Below are 17,267 nucleotides of genomic sequence, written 5' to 3'. Positions count from 1 at the left end.
AAATCTAGACAAGTGAGATTTAAAAACGGGAGGGAAACAATCTTGAGGTTCCTTGAAAACATATTCTTTTAGCTAGCAAGATAGAACCATAGAAAATTACAGCTCAGAAACAGGCCTTTTGGCCCTTCTTGTCTGTGCCGAACCATTTTATGCCTAGTCCCACTGACCTGCACTTGGACCATATCCCTCCACACCCCTCTCATCCATGAACCCGTCCAAGTTTTTCTTAAATGTTAAAAGTGCATTTACCACTTTATCCGGCAGCTCATTCCACACTCCCACCACTCTCTGCGTGAAGAAGCCCCCCCTAATATTCCCTTTAAACTTTTCTCCTTTCACCCTTAACCCATGCCCTCTGGTTTTGGTGAAATTCAAGTCAAAACAGGTGGCTGAATTTCAGGAAATGTCATACAAATATGATGATGCATCATGAGCAGAATTGTTTACTTCTGTGCAAAACGTTTAGCAAAATTGCTCCTTAGTGTCCTGAGATGCATTGGTTAGAGGGATTAGCAGCTAAATGTGTAGGGATATGGGGGTGGAGCCTGGGTGGGATTGTGGTCGGTGCAGATTCGATAGGCCAAATGGCCTCTTTCTGCACTGTAGGGTTTCTGTGATTCTATGACTTCAATTGAAACGAAGAACAAAGGAGTAAACGTGACCAAAAAGTCAGTTGAAACAGGAACAAAATATCTTGGAGACCAAAGCTAACTTAAGGCAAAAATTATGGAGGAACAAGATAAATTTAAAAGAACTAGTCATGATCCATAACTTCAAGAACAGATGTTGGAAATTTAAGCCATTAAATAAAAATCTTCACAAACATTTTGCTTCACTATTTTTCTGAACTTGAGTTGTGCAAATGTAGATTGATTTGAAATGAAGGTACAAGTGAAAATGTGGAAGCCAGAAACTATGTTTTTGATTAAAACTCAACAATTGCAGGAACTTGGGGAAAAAAAGACTAAACTAAACTCAGGACAAAATTTGTTCTGAAGGCTAACATTCCAAGCTCCAGAAATGAAACAAAAATTAAGGTTATATCCAACACAAAGGTGGAACATTATTCCTAAAGCAAGTATATATTTTAAGAACAAGTTATGAAAAAGTTCTTCTCAGTTGCTGCTTACCCATTCATTATGAACAGAGATCTCATATAGTGAGCTTTCTTACCGGGTTACATTCCTCAATTCGAAAGAGCTGTTCCGGAGTACATCGTTCAAGCACTGGCTCAATAATTTCAAATGGCACTCCACCTACTTCATGAATAGCTTGGGTGGGGAGGGTGTCAGGAAAGAGAAAGAATAAAAGTTGGGATTAAACAACACTTTTTTGACATGCAAGTACTTGACTGTAAAGTTTACCTGTAACTGCTTCAGTCACAAAAAAATCTGGAAGCATTGTAACCATTTCATCTTCTTCAGTATCAACACAATTCATTGTTTAGGAATGTTTCCTTTTTATTCACTTATGGGCTGTGGCTGTCACTGGCTGGGCCAGCATTTATTGCCCATCCCTAACTGCCATCCATTTCAGAGGGCACTTGAGAGTCAACCACATTGCTGTGGATCTAGAGTCACAGACCAGAGAAGGATGGCAGATTTCCTTCCCTAAAGGACATTAGTGAACCAGATGGGTTTTTACAACAATCAACAGTGGTTTCATGGCCATTATTAGACTTTTAATTCCAGATTTTTATGGAATTCGAATTTCACCAACTGCCGTGCTGGGATTTGAATCTGGATTCCTCAGAATTTGCCCTGGGTCTCTGAATTATGAGTGCAGTCTGCCTGTTAATTATAGAGCCACGCTGTTCCAAAACAAGAAATATGTGATTATCTGTTTTCCTGATCACATTCTATGCAGAGAGGAAAAGTTTCCAGTTGTTTAAAAAGAGACTTCTAATAAAAGTGACATACAATTTGCATCTTTAGTATTTCTCCTGTGCCATCTGTGTACAAAAGGAAATGAAAAAAGTTATATTTTCCCAATTCCTTACAATCAATGTTGTTCTGGAGGACTCGAATGCACTGCTCATACAGAGACATCATCTTCAAAATATTTGTTGTTTTTGAGCCAGAGTACACTTGCATTTTACAGTGTAATCTCTGACCAGTAAACGCCACGGTACTATCAGAAACGTTGGGTGTTGTTGATGCTATAAGTAAAAGAGGAAAAGAAAGTCAGTTTCAGATGCAGAAAATTACCTTTAACTGATTAAGCTATGGGTCCCATTCACCCAAGGGAGCCTGTTCCACTGATCAATTAGCCATTCATGTTTATACATAACACTGCTGGCAACATCATTAACAGGAGGTCCATAGACAACTCTCACCAGACTTGTGCATCTTTCACTATTTCTTACTTTAACTGTTTTTTTAAAAAACAGTAACTACTTTATTACACAGTGAATTCCTTTTTACTGTTGTAATTGTGTTTTTAAGTCAAAATAGTTGCTCCTTTTCCTTTCCCCATGGGGCATCAGGCAGTGACAAGGGGGCATAGCCTATTAGGTGGGGGTCCTGCTGCCACTCTGCATAGAAGTCGCAGGCAGAGAGAGGGAGGACAGCAAATTGGGACTGGCCATCCGGGTTTGGGGGGGCGGTGGGGTGGAAGAGAATCATCGGAGCTAGCTTATCCAGGGAATAGGCCCTGCCTCTCAGCCAGGAATAGACCTCGCCCACGGATTTTCTGTGGTACCCCACTAGTCGTTGCCTGCCACTCGGAAAAGGATTTGTTTATTCCTACTCTCTGCTTCCTGTCTGCCAACCAGTTCTCTTTTCCATGTCAATATATTACCTCCAATACCATGAGCTTTAATTTTGCTCACTAATCTCTTGTGTGGGACCTTGTCAAAAGCCTTTTGAAAGTCCAGATAAACAACATTCGCTGGTTCACCCTTGTCCACTCTACTGATCACATCCTCAAGAATTTGAGAAAAGTTGTCAAGCACGGTTTCCCTTTAGTGAATCTATGCTGACTTGGACTGATCCTGTCACCGCTTTCCAAATGCTGAGTTATCCGTAATAATTGACTCCAGCATTTTCCCCACCACCGATGTCAGGCTAACCGGTCTATAATTTCCTGTTTTCTCTCTCCCTCCCTTTTTAAAAAAGTGGGGTTAAATTAGCCACCCTCTAATCCATTGGAACTCTTCCAGAATCTATAGAATTCTGGAAAATGATCATTGTGTCCACTATTTCTAGGGCCACTTCAAGAGAGTTATTTGACACAGGATTGCTTGCTTTTAACCAGCTTTTGTAGCCACATAATTATATGGCTAGTCCAGTTCAGTTTCTGGTCAATGGTAACCCCTCAGGATGTTGATAGTGGGGGATTCAGCAATTGCAATTCCATTGATTATCAAGGGCAATGGTTAGATTCTCTCTTGTTGGAGATGGCCACTGCCTGACATTTGTGTGGCACAAATGTTACTTGCCACCTGCCAGCCCAAGTCTGGATATTGTCCAAGTCTTGTTGAATTTAGACATGCTTGCTTCAGTATCTGAGGAGTCACAAAAGGGTGTAAACATTGTCCAGTCATCCGCAAACATCTCAACTTCTGATGTTATTATGAAGGCAAGTTCATTGGTGAAATACCTGAAGATGGTGGGTCTAGACTCTATCCTGAGAAACTTCTGCAGTAATGTTCTGGGACAGGTGTTCGACATCTGTCCAACAACCACAACCATCTTCCTTTGTGCCAGGTCAACTTCCTTTTCTTACCACTCAATGCTTCTATTTACAAAGCCAAGTGCCCCAATGCTCTCTCTTAACTACTTTCTCAACTTGTCCTGTCACTGTTCAAGATTTGTAAATATGTATCCCCAGATCCCTCTGCTTTTATCCTTTAGATTACAGTGCATCTTCATGTTATTTCTCCCAAATTGTATCACTTGACTTATCTTCATTAAATAGCACTTGCTCCATTTCTGCCAGTCTATGAACTTCTGATATCTGCTCCTATCCCTTCACTACTTTGCCAAATTTTAAATCATCTGGAGACCTCAAAACTGTACTCCCCATACAAACATCCACATCACTTATATACAACAAAAAAGGTTTGGTTCCGATACTGACCACTGCTTATTTCTTTCCATGATGTGGAGATGCCGGCATTGGACTGAGGTAAGCACGGTAAGAAGTCTCAGAACACCAGGTTAAAGTCCAACAGGTTTATTTGGTAGCACAAGCCACAAGCTTTCGGAGCACTGCCCCTTCATCAGGTGAGTGGGAGTTGTGTTCACAAACAGGGCATATATATGGACATAAACTCAATTTACAAGATAATGGTTATGTCCATATATATGCCCTGTTTGTGAACACAACTCCCACTCACCTGATGAAGGGGCAGTGCTCCGAAAGCTTGTGGCTTGTGCTCCCAAATAAACCTGTTGGACTTTAACCTGGTGTTGAGAGACTTCTTTCTGTATTTCTTTCCAGTCAGAGAACCATCAGTTCACCAATAACCTCTGCCCTCCTATTCCTCAGCCAATTTTGTGCCATTAGATCATATTCTTTTATCTTCTAAATTAGTCTGTAATAAGGCACTGTGTCCAATGCCTTTTGAAAGAACATTGATACATTTATTGCAAAACTTCATCAACCCTCTCTCTCTCTCTCTGTTATTTTTGTCCTCGACAATGGTCTCTAGGCATTTTCCCACCACTGGCATTGGACTAATTGGCCTGTAGTTACCGGTGTATCCTTCTCCACTTTTTCAAACTGGCTGGGACATTAGTAAAACTCCCGTTTATATTTTGTATCCTATCCAATATCTCAGCTCCTCCCTCTTATATCAACATTGCCTTCATCCTCCTTCAAGATTACTGAAGTTCTCATTCAGTAATTCAGTTAAATCTTCTATCTTTAAGAATCCCTCTTTTTGACCATAATCTGCCTCCACCATTCTTTAACCATCCTTTTACAGATTTTTGGGTTCCCTTTTATGTTAGCTGCTAGTCTTTTCTCATACTCCTTTTTTCCATTTTCCCTTCTTGGTTTCTTTTTCAATTGCCCCGCACTCTATATTTTGCCTGGTTTTTGATTATATTCTGTATTGCTACATCATAAAACTCCTCCCGTTTTATTTTGACCTATTTTTCCTTTGTCGTCAAGGGAGCCTTAGCTTTGGATGCCCTGTCTTTCCAACTTACAGAAATGCGCTTGGGCTGTACCTGACCTATTTCCATCTTGAAGGTATGCAATCGCTCATTTACTATTTTCTTGTCCAATCTTTTTTTCAAGTGTACGTGCGCTAGGTCCCTTCTTAAAATTAATGAGATTGTCTCCTTTCCAGTTGGCTATTCATTCCATTGGTCTTTCCCATAACTAGTTAAATCTAATTGTGACAACTATTCCCCAGAAACTCTCCCATTGTAACATATTCCATTTGCCCTTGCTATTCCTCAGAACTGGATGCAGCACAGCTTCATTTCTTGGGGGGCTAGTAATAGAATAATTAGGAAAATTGTCCTGTACATATTGTTGGAATTTTACACCCTCTCTGCCTTTTGCACTGTTTTTTTTTCCCAGTCTACATTAGAGCATTAAGTTTCCAACTACACCTGTTCTATTATTTTCACATTTATCTCCTCATTATAGATATTTTCTTTAAAAAAATCAGTCACATCATAAGAAAGCCATGAGGTGAGTGGCTGATGAATATTACTGCTGTGTCTCCCCTTCTCCAAAGTTTGGGATCGATTCTAAGCCAAAACTAGGAAGGGAGTAGCTTTTGAGTCCAATCTTTTATTTTGAAATTTTTTAGTTGTAGCATGGTTTATTATCCAACAGATAAAGTAATGGCAAGGTTGCTTGGACCTCTATAGTATACACCCTCTGCTATATGGAAACTCCAGGATTCCCGGATGGCACGTTTACAGATGTGGTCGCTCCGTAACTGTATGCAGGGAGAGGGAGAATAGGTGACTACGAAACAGTAAGAGGAACCAGACAGGTAGTGGAGTTCCCCAAGTGCATCCCACTGTTCAATGAGTACTCACTTCTGAATCCTGATGAGACTGATGGATCATCTGGAGAGTGCAGCCAGAGCTAAGTCCATGACACAGCTGTACAGAACAGCAGAAAAAGTTTGGAAGAACAATAGTGAAAGGAGATTTGATAATTAGGGGAATAGACAGGTGTTTCTGCAGCCATAAATGTAAAGTCAGAATTAGGGGGCTAGGTGAGAAATTAGCAAGCAGTACTCAAAATAGTAATCTCCAGAATACTCCCAGTACCACACATAAGCAAGTTTGGAAACAGAAGGATAAAGCAGATGAATGTATGACTGGAAAGATAGTGCAGGGCAGAAGGCTTTAGCTTCCTGGGACATTGCGACCAGCTTTGGGAAAGATGGGACCTATAACGGCCAGATAGAATACACCTAAATAGAGCCATGACTGAATTCCTTGAATTTGCTGCTGCTACTGAGGAGGGTTTAAACTAACTTGGCAAGAGGTAATATCAGAGCAAAATATCAAGGTGCGCAGTAAACTAGGAGAGAAAGATAGCACTACAGCAAGAAATGGTGCAAGTTATTAGGTAGGTTCAGTGTAAGGGAGATAGCAATCAAGTCTAAATCACGGTTAATGCATGGTGTGGTAAAGAAGATTGGTGAGTCGAAGTGCAGATATGACGTTGTAGCTCTTACAAAGAGCTGGCTCAAAGAAGGGCAGGACATTAAATATTCCTGGATACAAGATGCATAGGAACATGAAAGGAAGAAAAAGGGCAAGGGATGGTCAAATTGATTAAGGGGAATATTGCAGTGCTGGAGAAAGTGAATGTCCTAGAGGGATCAAGGACAGAACCTGCATGGCTAAATTTAAGGGATAAAAGCTGTTCAATTGCTCAGCATAATCTATAGGCCACCAACTAGTAGGAAAGGTGTAGAGATACAATTTTACATGGAAATTACAGAATCAGCTGATGGAAAGCATCATTTGAAAGAAGGTTTTAAAGTGTGTCTTCTTGGGAATGGAGTTTGGAAAACTTTTACATGATAATCAGCTGGAGAATTGAGAGGTCGGTCCACGGAAAATAGGTCAAGTAGCATCAGCCATTTGGTTTCAGAGTGGGGTATTATCTTTGAAAACTGTATACATTTGTGAAGCAGGGCAGGGAGTAAAGGAGTACTGTATTATCAAACTTACGTTCAACATTTTTTTCTTGTTATAAACCAATTTGGTCCTGTGACTCAAATTTTCTAAAACAAAAGTGAGTGGAACATGATGTCTCACAAATTTGATTGAGTTTTTTTGAAGGGGTAACCAAAAAGGTCGATGAGGGCAGTGCAGTTGATGTTGTCTACATGGGCTTCACCAAGGCCTGCATGGTAGGTTGATGCACAAGGTTAAATCTCAGGGGATCCAGGGTGATGTAGCCAAATGGACACAAAATTGGCTGGATGACAGAAGACAGAGGGTGGTTGTAGAGGGTTGTTTTCCAAACTGGAGGTCTGTGACCAGCAGTGTGCCTCAGGGATCAGTGCTGGGTCCACTGTTACTTGTCATTTATATTAATGATTTGGGTGAGAATTTAGGAGTCATGATTAGTAAGTTGCAGATGACACCAAGATTGGTGGCATAGCGGACAATGAAGAAGTTATCGACAATTGTAATAGGATCGTGATCAATTGGGCCAGTGGGCTGACGAATGGCAGATGGAGTTTAATTTAGATAAATGTGAGGTGATGCATTTTGGTAGATTGAACCAGGGCAGGACTCATTCAGTTAATGGCAGGGCGTTGGGGAGAGTTACCGAACAAAGAGATCTAGGGTACAGGTTCATAGCTCCTTGAAAGTGGAGTCACAGGTGGACAGAGTGGTGAGGAAGGCATTCAGCATGCTTGGGTTCATTGGTCAGAACATTGAATACAGGAGTTGGGACGTCTTAAAGTTGTACAAGACATTGGTAAAGCCACACTTGGAATACCGTGTGCAGTTTTGGTCACCCTATTATAGAAAGGATATTATTAAACTAGAAAGAGTGCAGAAAAGATTTACTAGGATGCTACCGGGACTTGATGGATTGAGTTATAAGGAGAGGCTGGATAGACTGGGACTTTTTTCTCTAGAGGTAGGAGGCTGAGGGGTGATCGTGTAGAGGTCTATAAAATAATGAGGGGCGTAGATCAGCTAGAAAATCAATATCTTTTCCCAAAGGTAGGGGAGTCTAAATCTAGAGGGCATAGGTTTAAGGTGAGAGGGGAGAGATACAAAAGGGTCCAGAGGGGTAATTTTTTCCCCACACAGAGGATGGTGAGTGTCTGAGACAAGCTGCCAGAAGTAGCAGTAGAGGTGGTACAATTTTGTCTTTTAAAAAGCGTTTAGACAGTTACACGGATAAGATGACTATAGAAGGATATGGGTGAAACGTGGGCAATTGGGACTAGTTTAGTGGTTAAAAAAAAAGGGCGGCATGGACAAATTGGGCCGAAGGGTCTGTTTCCACGTTGTAAACCTCTGTCTCTAAAATGTTACAGTATTTTGAGCTAGGGTTCCAGTCTGGGATTTTCTTGTCCAGTAGTAACTGGGATTGTCACAATACTTTGAATCCATCTTCACTAAGAAAAAAGATGCGGATCAGGTTAGTGAAAGAGGTTCAGACAATAGAAGATTGCTAAGGAGGTGTTAGTACTGTTAAGAGTATCTGTTGATAAGACACCAGGATGGAATGAATAAAGGGAAGCGAGAATGGAAATTGCGGAGCCACTGGTCATAATTTTTCAGTCTTCCTTAAACTCAGGGATGGTGCTAGGGGACTGGAGAATTGCAAATGTTACTTCCAACAACTACAGAACTTATATGGCTAGTCCAGTTTAGTTTCTGGTCAATGTTAACTCCAGGTTGTTGATGGTGGGGGATTCGTCAAGGACAATTGTTAGATTTCCTCTTGTTCAAGATGGTCATTGACTGGCACTTGTGTGGCATGAATGTTACTTGCTAATTGTCAAATCTGGACTATTGTCTAGGTCTTGCTGCATTTGGACATGGGACTGCTTCAGTATCTGAGCAGTCGTGAGTAGTGCTGAATATCAGTGAACATCCCCATTTCTGACCTTATGGTGAAAGTAAGGTCATGAATGACTTTGAGTCATTGAGTCGATATTGAAGGCTCATGGTTCAACTCCCTCTCGACTGTATACCACTGTGTTGCAATGTCTGCTGGGTCTGTCCTATTGGTGGGATGGTGATGTCTGGGACAGTATCTGCAAAATCTGTTTCCCTGAGTGTGACTATGTCAGGCTGTTGCTTGACTTGTCTGTGAGATAGCTCTCCCAATTTTGGCACAAGCTGCCAGATGTTAGTAAAGGAAAATTTTGCAGAGTTGACAGGGCTAAGTTTGCTTTTGTTGATTCCTAGTTTGAAGCTGGGTGGTCGATCAAAAGACAAAGTGTCTTCCTGGACTATTTCAGAGTCACATCTAGGCCAGACCAGGTAGAGACTTGGCAGATTTCTTTCCCTAAAAGGACATTAGTGAACCAGGTGGGTTTTTAAAATCAACAATGGTTTCAGAGGTGTCATTCATTCCAGATTATTATTGACTTCAAATTCCACAACCTGCTGTGGTGAGATTCGAACCTGGCCCCACAGAGCATTACCCTGGGTCTCTGGATTGTAGCCTAGTGACGATACCACTATGCCACTGATTTGCTCAAGGAAGGGCTAATTAATTAAAGCCAGCCTGTATTTGTTAAAGATAAATAATGTTTAACTAACTTAGGAGTTTGCTTTTGAAGATCTAACAGACAGAGGATAGATAAGGGTAATACTGTTGATGTGGTGTATGGTCTTCCTAAAGGCATTTGCTACAGTGCCACACTACAGACTTGTGAGCAAAGTTATAGCTTAGAAAAAGGATAGCAACAACATGGATACAAAATTTGCTGAATGAGAGAAAACAGAGTGGTGGATATATTTCAAATAGGAGGAATGTTTGTTGTGGAGTTCCCCAGGTGTCACTGTTGGGAGCCCTACTTTTACTGATATGTATTAATGACCTAGATCTTAGTGTACAGGGGCATAATTTCAAAATTTTCTGATTATACGAAACTCAGAAGCACTGTGAACTGCGAGGAAGATTGTGTGAACAAATTGGCGCAATGGGTGGACAAGTGGCAGATGCAATTCAATGCCGAGAAGAGTGAAATGATTCATTTCAGTGGGAAGATCCCAGAGAGAATTAAAAACTGAAGGATATAATACTAAAAGACATGCAGGAGCAGAGGAACTTGGGTGCACGTGCGCTTAAATCATTAAAAGTGGCAGGACAGGTTGAGAGAGCAGTAAATAAAGCCCATAGTTTCCTCTGCTACATCAACAGGGGCATAGAGGGCAAGAGCAAGGAGGGTATGTTAAACTTGTGTAAAATACTGTTCAGTCTCAACTGGAGTATTGCATCCAGTTCTATATGCCATCCTTTGGGAAATATGTGATGGTAGATGAGGAACTTCAATTAAGTAGACTGATTGAAGAAGTTGGGACTGTTTTTCTTGGAGCAGAGACAGTTGAGATGAGATTTCATAGGATGAGTAGTCTGGACAAAGACGACTGGGGGGAAATCTGCTCCCATTGATAGAAGGATTGAGAACGAGAAGTCATGGACTATTGCTTCTACTCAGAAGCGCCACCTTCCGCTGTATCAGTTTAAATTCTGTTCTACGGTCCCGTTTGTTCTTTCTGCTTGGACTGTGGCTCCAGACAGGTTCACGTGCAGCTCATCCCAGTTGTACATTTCCTTCCTGTCATAATGCTGCTTGCAGTGTATAATGATATGAAACCCTTTTAGGCCATGGATTTACCTTTGTGAGCTGCTCATCTCTGCGTCAATGAGCAGATAGAATAATTCCCAGTCAATAAATTCCCATTTTCAAAAGGTCTCCATTCTAATTCCAGCTCACTGTAACCAGCTGTGCTTTAGCAGGTCATTCACCCTATAAATGCACTTGAGCCGCAAACCAACTTCATCCGATTAGACAGCTCTCTGTTACACTGTACCTTATTAACACTGCCTACTGACCTATTTGCAGCTGGCCCACATAATTGAAACACTGCAGGTTTTGAGAAGTTTCTTATTTTTTAAACTTTGTTATTGCAAAGAGCTCCATAACGTTAGTTACATCATTCTTATATACAGCCTGAGGTGACCAGTCAGCTGTCATTGTACTAAAGCGTTTATAGTTGGCATTTACACTTGAACAATTATGATCTTTCTCTGAATCAATGCTCAGCTGAAATGACCATCACCCTCGCAGAGTCCAGAGCCTGATACAAGTATCCAGCAGGATCATTTAAACTGCACCAAAAATAAAGGTTTCTGATCTCTAATCATGGGAAGGTTCTGGAATGGAGGCCCGGTGCCTCACTATAGTAGGAAGAAGGCATGATAGAACATAGAACATTACAGCGCAGAACAGGCCCTTCGGCCCACGATGTTGCACCGACCAGTTTAAAAAAAAAACTGTGACCCTCCAACCTAAACCAATTTCTTTTCGTCCATGAACCTATCTACGGATCTCTTAAACGCCCCCAAACTAGGCGCATTTACTACTGATGCTGGCAGGGCATTCCAATCCCTCACCACCCTCTGGGTAAAGAACCTACCCCTGACATCGGTTCTATAACTACCCCCCCTCAATTTAAAGCCATGCCCCCTCGTGCTGGATTTCTCCATCAGAGGAAAAAGGCTATCACTATCCACCCTATCTAAACCTCTAATCATCTTATATGTTTCAATAAGATCCCCTCTTAGCCGCCGCCTTTCCAGCGAAAACAATCCCAAATCCCTCAGCCTCTCCTCATAGGATCTCCCCTCCATACCAGGCAACATCCTGGTAAACCTCCTCTGCACCCTCTCCAAAGCCTCCACATCCTTCCTGTAATGTGGGGACCAGAACTGCACACAGTACTCCAAGTGCGGCCGCACCAGAGTTGTGTACAGTTGCAACATAACGCTACGACTCCTAAATTCAATCCCCCTACCAATAAACGCCAAGACACCATATGCCTTCTTAACAACCTTATCTACTTGATTCCCAACTTTCAGGGATCTATGCACACATACACCTAGATCCCTCTGCTCCTCCACACTATTCAAAGTCCTCCCGTTAGCCCTATACTCAACACATCTGTTATTCCTACCAAAGTGAATTACCTCACACTTCTCCGCATTAAACTCCATCCGCCACCTCTCGGCCCAACTTTGCAACCTGTCTAAGTCTTCCTGCAAACTACGACACCCTTCCTCACTGTCTACCACACCACCGACTTTGGTGTCATCAGCAAATTTGCTAATCCACCCAACTATACCCTCATCCAGATCATTAATAAATATTACAAACAGCAGTGGCCCCAAAACAGATCCCTGAGGTACACCACTTGTAACCGCACTCCATGATGAATATTTACTATCAACCACCACCCTCTGTTTCCTATCCGCTAGCCAATTCCTGATCCAATTTCCTAGATCACCCCCAATCCCATACATCTGCATTTTCTGCAGAAGCCTACCATGGTGAACCTTATCAAACGCCTTACTAAAATCCATATATACCACGTCCACTGCCTTGCCCCCATCCACCTCCTTGGTCACTTTCTCAAAAAACTCAATAAGGTTAGTAAGGCACGACCTACCTGCCACAAAACCATGCTGACTATCACCTATCAATTCATTACTCTCCAAATAACTATAAATCCTATCCCTTATAATTTTTTCCAACATCTTGCCGACAACAGAAGTGAGACTCACCGGTCTATAATTCCCGGGGAAGTCTCTGTTCCCCTTCTTAAACAATGGGACAACATTCGCTAACCTCCAATCTTCTGGTACTATACCAGAGGCCAACGACGACCTGAAGATCAGAGCCAGAGGCTCTGCAATCACTTCTCTTGCCTCCCAGAGAATCCTTGGATAAATCCCATCCGGACCAGGGGATTTATCTATTTTCAGACCCTCCAGAATATCCTGCACATCCTCCTTATCAACTGTAATACTGTCTATTCTACTCCCTTGCAACCCAGTGTCCTCCTCAGCTATATTCATGTCCCCTTGCGTGAACACCGAAGAGAAATATTGGTTCAATGCTTCACCAATCTCCTCCGGTTCCACACATAACTTCCCTCTGCCATCTATAAACTGGCCCTAAACTTGCCCTAACCAACCTTCTGTTCTTGACATACCTATAGAACGCCTTAGGATTCTCTTTAACCCTATCCGCCAAAGTCTTCTCATGTCCCCTTTTAGCCCTTCTAAGCTCGCTCTTCAACTCCCTCTTAGCCAATCTAAAGCTTTCTAGTGCACTACCCGAGTGCTCACGTCTCATCCGAACATAAGCCTCCTTTTTCTTTTTAACCAACAAAGAAACTTTTTTGGTGCACCACGGTTCCCTAGCCCTACCAATTCCTCCTTGCCTGACAGGGACATACCTATCACAGACTCGCAGTAGCTGCTCCTTGAAAAAACTCCACATGTCGGACGTTCCCAGTCCCTGTAATCTCCTAGTCCAACCTATGTTTCCTAATTCTCTCCTAATAGCCTCATAATTACCCTTCCCCCAGCTAAAACCACTGGCCCGAGGTTCATGCCTATCCCTTTCCATCACTAAGGTGAACGTAACCGAATTGTGGTCACTATCACCAAAATGCACACCAACTTCCAAGTCTGGCACCTGGTCTGGCTCATTTCCCAGCACCAGATCCAATATAGCCTCACCTCTAGTTGGCCTGTCTACATACTGAGTCAAAAAACCTTCCTGCACGCTTTGAACAAAAACTGACCCCTCTAACGAGCTAGAGCTATAACAATTCCAGTCAATATTAGTCAAGTTAAAATCCCCCATAACAATTGCCCTATTACTTTCACTCCTAAGCAGGATTGACTCCGCAATCCTTTCCTCAACCTCTCTAGAACTTTTAGGAGGTCTATAAAAGACTCCCAACAGGGTGACCTCTCCTCTCCTATTTCTAATCTCCGCCCATACTACCTCAACAGATAAGTCCTCATCAAACCTCCTCTCTGACACTGTGATACAATCTCTGACCAATAATGCTACCCCTCCCCCTCTTCTACCTCCTTCCCTACTTCGACTAAAACATTTGAACCCCGGGACCTGCAGCATCCATTCCTGCCCCTGCTCTATCCATGTCTCTGAAATAGCCACAACATCGAAGTCCCAGGTACTGATCCACGCTGCAAGTTCACCCACTTTATTGCGAATACTCCTGGCATTGAAGTATACACATTTCAAACCCTGCTCCACCCCACCTCTGCAATGCCGTGCATTGCAGTCCCCATCCATGCATCCCTCACTTTCAGCCCCACTACTCAGGATCCCTCCCCCCCCCCGAATCAGTTTAAACCTCCCTGCATGGCCTTAGCAAATTTACCCCCCAGGATATTGGTCCCCTTCTGATTAAGGTGTAGACCATCCTTCTCATAGAGGTCACACCTTCCCCAGTACGAGCCCCAATTGCTTAAGTACCTGAACCCCTCCCTCCTGCACCATCCCCTCAGCCATGAATTCAAACCTTCCCTCTCCCTATTCCTCTCTAAACTATCCCGTGGTACAGGCAAGAGTCCAGAGATAACCACTCTGTCAGTCTTGGCCTTTAGTTTCCACCCCAACTCCATAAATCCCTGCCTAATATCCCCTTCCCCTATCCTCCCTATGTCGTGTGTCCCCACATGTACAATAACTTGTGGTTTATCTCCCTCCCCCCTAAGAGTCCTGAATACCCTGTCCAGCATCACTGAACCTCTCTGACACACTCACCGATATCAAGCTACGAATATTGTGGGAGACATCAGTCTTTAAAGCTAGGTAATGTAGATGCTGGAAAGATTACCATGAAAGGAAAACAATAATGACAGAAAAATACTCTCCTAAAATGTTTGTGATTCACTTACATTTCTTGATGGGAGATGTAGGTGGGCTATCAGAAGGCATAACAGTAACATCTGGTAGAAATTTAGGCAATGGGATATCTAGCAAAGTATTTATATCAATTTTCCCCTGTAGAATATAAAAGAAACCAAGTAAAATCAACTGGATTGTTCATTTATTAATAGAATAAAACAACTCTGAAACTTCCAAGGAGAAAATTATTCAAATGGAGAGAGTGCACAGAACATTTTATATTATTTCCTATGCTTGCAGTTATATAAAAATTGGCAAAGAGCAATTCAGCGAAGAGAAAGAAGCAGGTGAATATTCAACTTGGTTACAAGTGAAACAAGAATATGAAACAAGGTGACAGAAATTGATAACGGCAAGAAAGTGGTGAACATTGTGGTATCCAGCATCCAAATGACACAATCCTGAAGTACAGACTGAATCCTAGAAAATGGAGGACAAGTTGGTCAAATCAGCCCATTTTGGCTGGTGCTAGATCCTCACCAAAAGTTGCAATACCTTGCCCTCTCAAATGTTTCTCAATTCCAAACACTTGTCCAATAATTCCACTTTCTGATCAATGGCTGTATAGAGAATATCATGTTTCCTCTCACTTTTGTTCTCCCCAAACAAGGACCATCTCACATTTATCAACATTGAATTACATTATTTCCCCACACTGCTCAATTATGTCACCTAATTTTTGTATCTTTTAGGTTTCAATATCTTCCTTCTGGGCCTATATCCAGATCATTTACATAAATGGTAAAACAAAAGTAAAAAAGAAGTGTCTTGTTCCAGATTCCTGGCCACATGCACTAATATGGAACATCAATGTATTCCTATAGTTGTTTGTGCAGCATAAATGGTTAGCACTGCTGTCTCACAGCACCAGGGACCTGGGGTCGATTCCAGCCTCAGGTGACTTTCTGCATGGAGTTTACATGTTCTCCCCAATGCCTGTGTGGGTTTCCTCCAAGTGCTCTGGTTTCCTCCCAGAGATGGACAGGTTAGGTGGATTGGCTATGGTGAATGTGCAGGGTTATGAGGATTGGGGGGGAGGGGGGGGAATAGTCTCCTTCTGCACTGCAGAGATTCTATGATTCCTAACCATTTTTCTATTCATATAACTGCATTTATCTGAAATACATCATAATTTTCAAACCTTATGTGGCACATCAAATAACTTTTGTAAATCCATATATTAAAATCTCACCTTTGTAAGTGTTCTCAGATTCAATCTTCATAGAATCCCACAGTGCAAAAGGAGGCCATTTGGCCCATCAAGTCTGCACTGACCACAATCCCACACAGGCCCCATCCCCACAACCCCATGCATTTACCCTAGCTAGTCCCCCTGGCACTAAGGGCAATTTAGCATGACCAATCAAACTAACCCACACATCTTTGGACTGTGGCAGGAAACCGGAGCACCCGGAGAAAACCCATAAAGAATGTGCAAACTCCACACAGACAGTGACCCAAGCTGGGAATCGAACCCGGGTCCCTGGCGCTGCGAGGTAGCAGTGCTAAACATCGTGCCGTGCTTCAAAGAAAGACAATTATAGATGAGGGGAGTTATTTGATTCAACCCATTCATCCTGTCCCAGCTTCACCATAATTTCTGTCTCCACTCAGAAATCATTCCAGGAATTAATCACTACTCCTGAAACAAAATGCTTCCTTACACTAAGCCTAACTTCTCTGATCAGTTTTTAAATGAGGTTTTCTTTCCTTGCATTTGCTTCTTTCAAATTTTAACTGGTACTCTGTATTTCTCGTTTCTATTGCACAGCGTAATTTATTTCTAAGCGCTTGTTGGAGTACAGTATATCACCTAATTTCAAGTTTGAAGAGTTGAATTTCTCTGCACTAACATTCAGAATCAGCCTTCTGGCTTGCATCGCGTTCTGGCTGAGCGCTTACAACAGATTCTGACTTTGATCTGGCCAAATAGCTTGACATTGCATTTGACGTTTTGAATTCCAATCTGCAATAACTAATCTGGACAAGTGCCAAGTATACAGTCACTCCCAGATATTTTTGTCTGTACTCTAGCTACTTAAACATCATTTGAGTAGTTTCCCCATTCTTTTCTTGATCCCCCAAGATGCTGATGGTGGGCATTCAGCAATGGTAATGCCTCATTGAATGTCAAGGGTAGATAGTTTGATTTTCTCTTCTTGTGATGATCAAAGGTGCCGGGCAATGTTACTTCGCAAGCACTTGTAAGCCCAAGCCTGAATATGTCCAGGTCTTGTTGCACACGGCCACAAACTGCTTCAGTATCTGAGGATGGTGCAATCACCCAACCCTGACCTTACAATAGAGGAAGGGTCATTGATGAAGCAGCTGAAGATGATTGATTGCA

The 17,267-nt window shown here is 42.2% G+C and overlaps 1 protein-coding gene across 1 annotated transcript in view; it reads right to left on the bottom strand.

Moving 5' to 3' along the window:
- eloal (elongin A, like) overlaps nt 1-17,267 on the bottom strand; it is a 65,069-nt gene that overhangs the window by 28,250 nt on the left and 19,552 nt on the right. Inside the window, 3 exon segments of the mRNA XM_078213589.1 lie at nt 1,174-1,271; nt 2,000-2,158; nt 14,911-15,016. Of these exon segments, the coding sequence (XP_078069715.1) occupies nt 1,174-1,271; nt 2,000-2,158; nt 14,911-15,016 (363 nt within the window).

The sequence above is a fragment of the Mustelus asterias genome, chromosome 5 (assembly GCF_964213995.1).
Source record: "Mustelus asterias chromosome 5, sMusAst1.hap1.1, whole genome shotgun sequence".
Classification (NCBI taxonomy): Eukaryota; Metazoa; Chordata; class Chondrichthyes; order Carcharhiniformes; family Triakidae; genus Mustelus; species Mustelus asterias.
This window is presented reverse-complemented; position numbering and strand designations above follow the sequence as displayed.